Below are 6,681 nucleotides of genomic sequence, written 5' to 3'. Positions count from 1 at the left end.
ACAGGAATTGTGGTCACAAGGAAGTTCTCCTAAAAGTTTGAAATGGATGCTCCCGAGAAGGTGTACAAGACTGATATTATCCTCTTCCACAAGCTGATGTTTTACTTTGTCAAAACCTGCATTCTGCAGAAATCTGAGAGAAGGCATAAGGCCACTCTATTGGACGTAGCTATAAGGAACTGCCTAACACTGGTAGACCTATCAATCTCCCTAGCCTGATGATTCAGCACATGGCAAGAGCTGTAGACACTGCCATGTCTAAGCATGATATGCCTTATGGCTTCATGTTAACTGAGCTATTTGACAAGCTCAACATAGCCTTGCCTGAGCTTAAGTATGGAAATCACAAAGATGTTTTGGATGTTGTTACCCTCAAGCAGTGTGGCTATTAGGAGATCAAGGCTAGAGGATCAACAGGATCTGCTATTCTACCTAAAAGCAGCAGGGCAACAGAGCTCAATAAGAGGTTGGAGTTGGATGTTGAGGAGAATGCCAAGCTTCGTGAAGACAATGATGAGCTGAGAAAAGAAACCAGGTAACTTAGGGAAGAGCTCAGAAGAGATAGTGAAGCTCATGCCCAACAGATATCCACTCTTGTGAAAGTATTGACCCCTCTACCTCTCACCCATGAACATGTTCCTTCCTAGTGTCCTTAGTCTCTTTTTCTATCCCAATGATACTTTAATCTTTTTTTTATTATTGTTCTAGTCTAAGTAGGTTGCAGTAAGTTTAGTTATTTTGTTCTGATGGTTTAAGACAAGGCCCTGAGCTTATTTTGATACTACTAAATGACTTCTCTTATACTGTTTTAATGCTTCGTACAGTATTGGATCATCAACCTAGATTGTTTACTTTGATAATTCTTGAGCGTGTGTTGTAGCCTGTATGGCCTTGAATCTTACATTAACTGTGCTTCATATGTCTAACATATTTTTAGTTTTTTCGATGATGCCAAAAGGGGGAAGATAAGGTTGGGGGGTGTTGTTATGAAAATATTTGTCTATGGTGTAATGTGCATGTTGATTGATCGCGACTTGTTGTGATTACCTGGTTCTAGTGTGCACAAAGTTTATCATCATAAAAAAGGAGGAATTTGTTGAGTGTTTAGATTTTGATGATTAACAGAGTTTGTTTAGATGCAATGTTCGAAGAACCAGGACCTCAATATAGCTGCTTAACTATTCTAAGAACCAGCTCCTCAGGGGTAATAGACCACCTCCTCAGGTTAATGATTGAATGTCTGCGCAAGACAGTAACTTTATCTCAAAGTTATCCAGGTCCGAGTTTGGTGAAAGAAAGCTGCTACATGGGATAAGGGTTATTGCACAAGAAGATACAGATAAATTAGTAAGAGACGAGAGTACCAAAACTTATGGAGTACATAGAACAGTAGGAGTCCTATCAAACGAGAAGCTGACTATGCATAGAACTCCTAGAAGATCTTAAAGTCTAGGCATTTAAATACTATCTATTTTAGACATCTGAAACAATCCTTTTACACATCAACTGAAGAACTACATTTTGTACACTCTAGTCGAGTACCATGGTTGTGTTCTTCTTGAGTCACTCTAGTGAATGTGTTTTAGGAAATCGAGTTGTAATCAAATTGTCACAAATAATTAGTGAGTTGGAGTGAGTGTTTGCTTTACAAGTTAGAGTAACTTGTGAATCAAATAGTCGTAGTAGGAGTACTGGAGAGTACTGAATTACAGTCTTGTAATTGATACGTTTTGTCTCATTGTTCTCTAGTAGAGTTGAAGTTGAAAATTCTACGTAGTAGGTCGTGGTTTTTGCACCTTTTGAGTCGGGTGATTTTCACATAAAAATCACCGTGTTTACTTTACTGCTACCAAGTTCTTTAATAATTCATACGGGCACTCAAACTAACAATTATAATAGAGAAGAACACCTACTAGATAAATAAAGTCCAGCAATTTTAAATAAATAATCACATCTGAGGGTTCTATTCACGGAGTAAGGGTAGCAGAGGGGGCATACTAAGCAAAGCCTGGTCCCTTATGTTTTGCCCATTAAAGGAAGGCCCAATTAACTTCTGTTTAGGCTGGTAAGTTATATAATTCATAAATTTAACTGCTAAAAGTGTCATTTACTCAAAAGTCACTCTTTTGATGTTTTCAAGCAAAGTATCTTCACCTCCGGGTTTATTATTATTTTGTATACCTCACAGCTCCAATAGAGTTAAAACAAACAATTTATAGAGAAGGAAAAGTGGAAAACAGATGTTATGAGCAAGAGAAACGGATAACACAGAGAAGGTAACAAGGGGTCGATCAATTGATCAAAATGTAATCATAGCTTGAATAATTGTATGATGAGTGTAAGTTTCAACCACTGCTCAGTTAAGTTTTTCACAACCTCTTTTAACAATCAGCAACCCCCTTCCTGAAAAGAAAAGGGGAAAAGGATCAAATTTGCTCTATAAATTGAATAATATTTGCCACCCATCAAAATAATTGGGCATGTGATGTCTATCCATTTCATGTTGGAACTCTATTAATATCTAGGGTAATACAAAATAATTTTGTAAGAATAAGGATATTAATGGACCAAAAGTGTAACGAATGAAAAATTGAACAATTTCACATAGTACATGGGCAAATTTAGAACTTTTACCTAAAGAAAAACTATATTATCACCTTTTTTCCTTCTTTTTCCTTTATAGAATCTATACTAAGGAAGTAAATCTGGGAAAAAATAGGAGTAAACCGACTCGAAGTTGATAAAGATCAGAATAACTTACCTTGTAGGAAAAGTTTTTTTCCAGATTTATAACAAAGCAAGTGAGTAGAATATACTCCTAGCATCTTCTTTTAGACAATTTGCAAACGTGAAGTACAAGCATAAAGACCTGAAATTAAGCGTTAGTTTTCCAGATCTGGCGAAATTAATTAGATAACTGTTTAGCATGTGAAGTTCCATTATTGGGAGGGGCAGCTAATCAACAAATAAAAGCAGATCACTCGTTTTCTTTGAATTTGTTCCCCAGCATTTAACTGAGCCCATGCCTTGACAGGTAGTCCTTTTAGCCTACTATCGAAAGAAATTTATTCGTACATAGTTTATTTGTGTCATATCAAATAATTTTAGAATATATATGTATATTAATATACCATGTTAAATGATAATAATAACATATTATGTATTCATTGATTTATTATAAACGCCAAATATAAATAAGTTCTAGCCGTTTACCCATCTCGAACCAAATATTATTCACATCTTTGCTTAGACGACTCCAAATATTATTCCGATCTTTGCTTGCACTTCTCCATTTCTTTTGCGTATGAGTTGTATTAGACTTTAAAACCCTTAAAAAAAGAAAGAAAAGAGAGGTGTCAATGATCATGCATGTGTTACCTACTCGACACCCTCATCGTGTCACCTTCCCTTTTGCTAAAGATAAATAGTACACTTAACATATCTGAAATTGAGTTATGTATAATCTTTTCAGATTAATGATGTCTAATGAACTTTTAGAAAGTGTTCCCAATAATGCGTAGCATTAAAAAAAAATCCTTAGCCTCGTATTTTTAAGTTATTGATCATTAGCCTTTTACGAATTTTCGTTCATACATAAATATTAATTTGTCCCCATCTTATATTTCTAGCAAATGAAATTGCATTAATCAAACCTAGTAGTCAATGGTGTATAGGCCAAAAATCTGCCATTGGAATATTTAGCATAAAATGGCATTAATAAATATCATCGGTTGAGCTCGCCTAAATCACAGCGAGATTAATGGTTACGGTGTCGATATAAGCCGTGGTCGAGATATCAATAGAGATCGCAGTCAAATGTCAACAAAGGATGAGATCGAGATCGATTATTAGTGATAAGACTTGTAACGGCTAATTTGTTAGAATAAGATATTAAAAAGGAAAATATTCTAGTGAATATTCGGGAAAAATGCACAGTTAGCCACTAATTAGAGATGTATTTACTCTTTAGCCACTGTTTAAAATGTATTTACTCTTTAGCTATTGCTTAATTTTATCGCCCGAACGACAATACCCCTGTGCTAGATATAGGTGCTGTGTAAATATTAAGGATATGGTGTCCTTAACTTTATGAATGTTGTGTAAATATTAAGGACAAAGTGTCATGTATTTGCACCTTCCATTGTTAAACTTTAGGACATCATATCCTTAATTTCATATGTGCAGTGTAAATGTTAAGGACATGGCGTCCTTAACTTCATGTGTGCAGTGTAAATGTTAAGGACATAAAGTCCATAACCTGTATTTGCACCTTCTGTTGTTAAACTTTAGGACCTCATGTCCTTAATTTCATATGTGCAGTGTAAATGTTAAGGACATGATGTCCTTAACTTCATGTGTGCAGTGTAAATATTAAGCACATAGTGTCCTTAACTTTATGAGTGTTATGTAAATATTAAGGAATGGTGTCCTTAACTTCATGAATGCTGTATAAATATTAAGGACAAAGTGTCCTATATTTGCACCTTCCGTTGTTAAAATTTAGGACATCATGTACTTAACTTCATATATGCAGTGTAAATGTTAAGGACATGGCGTCCTTAACTTCATGTGTGCAGTGTAAATATTAAGGACACCATGTCTTTAATATTTACACAGTACTCATGAAAAAAGGGTAAAAACGTCTTTTCGTATTAATTTTAATAGAGTCGTAACTATTTTTGCTCAGCATTAAAAATACTGGATAAAAATTAAATACCATATTAAAAAGTGGTTATCTCACGCCATTTCTACTGAATATTCCTGGTGTGTTGTACTATTAGGTTTTTCTAAGAAAATAGGCCCATATATATAGAAAGAAGAGACAATGATAAGGGCATGTCATATTTTTCTGATAAGAACACTTTAGAGAAGAAGACTCTCTCCCGGATAAAAACACAAAGGCTACCTTTTTTTATAAAGATTCTCGTTCATATTATTCCCGACTTTTCCACCAGATCCAAGGATTGTTCATGCAAATCTTGGATCTATCTGTCATTCACCGTTGTCAGGCAGAATATTCACCTTGTCCATTCATTATCGGGTGAATCATTCTCTTTATTTACATAAATGCTATTTATTGACATTTATTGCTAGATATATCTCATTTAATGTTCTTATTTTAAGAGTATTTCAGATTTATTGACATCAATCATATGCAAACTCAGCCACATCTATCTTGTATCCTTATGCTTAATATCTAGAGTCATTACCCTTAACTAGATTTGATATGTCATTATATAAATTTAATAGTTTAACCAGAGATTATATTTCTTGGTCAAACAAATGATACAAAACAAGAGGAAGCATCATTGACAATCCAAACAAAAAAAGTGCCAAATCAAGAGACTTGACTAAAAAATAATAATAAAGCAAACTTAGCTAACTTATGGCACAAGTAGTAAAACGTTAAATTATATACACAAAAGATACATTATTCCAGTAATGCTGGAAATAATTTGTCCCAACTTCATACATTTATTTTTCTATTTAACACCAAATAGTGTTCTATTTTATGCTACCAATTAACAAACAAAAAAGAACTTGTGTTAGGTCAATTTTCTTAAAAGAAAATGGATACTTTGCGTTTGCTGAGCAGTTTGCAGCCACTTGGTCTCTTAGCTGCATGCGATTGTTCGTACCACATCGCAACTCAATAACTAACTAAAAGTGGAGTAAACTTCACGCGAAAACAATCCGCGTGACACACAATTATATCCCCTTCTTACGCGTTAAACCGCGTAATCCTCGAGTATAAATAAAACCGATGCAACTATCTCGCAACTGAGAATCTCCGGAACATGGCTAAAAATTCGAGAGATTCCTCACAGCCGACGAGCCTGACGGCGGAGATGGAGGAAGTCGAGAAGGTATTCAAAAAATTCGACACTAACGGCGACGGTAAAATCTCCTTATCGGAGCTCGGCGGAATTTTGAATGCTCTCGGCACCAAAACGACGCCGGACGAAGCAAAGCGAATGATGCTAGAAGTTGATACTGACGGCGACGGTTTCATCGACTTGAAAGAGTTCGCTGCATTTCACTGTCCCGTTGAAAGCCCTAACACTGTTAATAAGGATCTCCGTGAGGCTTTCAATTTGTATGATAAGGATAAGAACGGGAAGATTTCGGCGGCTGAGTTGCACTCCGTTATGAAGGGCATTGGAGAGAAGTGTTCGCTTAAGGATTGTCGACGTATGATCAGTTCCGTTGATGATGACGGTGATGGTAGTGTTAACTTTGAGGAGTTCAAGAAGATGATGTCTAAGGCTTAATGTCATTAACGGTAGGCGTTTAATTGAATTGAATCTTGTACATTAATTACTAGATAAATCTCTCCGTTTCGTTTGATTGATTTCTAATTTTTACTGCGAAGTATTGGAAATTGGAGTTATTCTGTCCGGCATTCGGTGTTCATATGTTGAATAATCGAATATCATCCTTCGAAAACGCTAAATTGCGTACTCTACTTCGTTGTCACTATCTAGTCATGCGCATTTCACATTGTCAAAATTGCTTTATTTTGATGGGTTTGGACCTTAGAGTGCTGCACAAGAAATTTCTGGTCCACGAATTCAAAATAATAACAACATAGTATAATGTTACTAGTGGGGTTTGAAAAGGGTAATATGTACGCAGACCTTATCCCTATCCTGGAATAGAGAGGCTGTTTTCCATAGACCC

The 6,681-nt window shown here is 35.5% G+C and overlaps 1 protein-coding gene across 1 annotated transcript; it reads left to right on the top strand.

Annotated features, from left to right (window-relative positions):
• Positions 1-5,569: 5,569 nt before the first annotated feature.
• Positions 5,570-6,466, top strand: LOC104100772 (probable calcium-binding protein CML23). Its single transcript, XM_009608086.4, has one exon. The coding sequence runs from the start codon at positions 5,799-5,801 to the stop codon at positions 6,270-6,272; it is 474 nt and encodes a 157-aa protein (XP_009606381.1). The 5' UTR covers positions 5,570-5,798; the 3' UTR covers positions 6,273-6,466.
• The last annotated feature ends 215 nt before the right edge of the window (positions 6,467-6,681 follow it).

The sequence above is a fragment of the Nicotiana tomentosiformis genome, chromosome 2, assembly GCF_000390325.3.
Source record: "Nicotiana tomentosiformis chromosome 2, ASM39032v3, whole genome shotgun sequence".
Classification (NCBI taxonomy): Eukaryota; Viridiplantae; Streptophyta; class Magnoliopsida; order Solanales; family Solanaceae; genus Nicotiana; species Nicotiana tomentosiformis.
This window is presented reverse-complemented; position numbering and strand designations above follow the sequence as displayed.

Excerpts from the sequence above, each read along its gene's own strand:
- LOC104100772 (XM_009608086.4), top strand. The coding sequence starts at position 5,799 with ATGGCTAAAAATTCGAGAGATTCCTCACAGCCGACGAGCCTGACGGCG.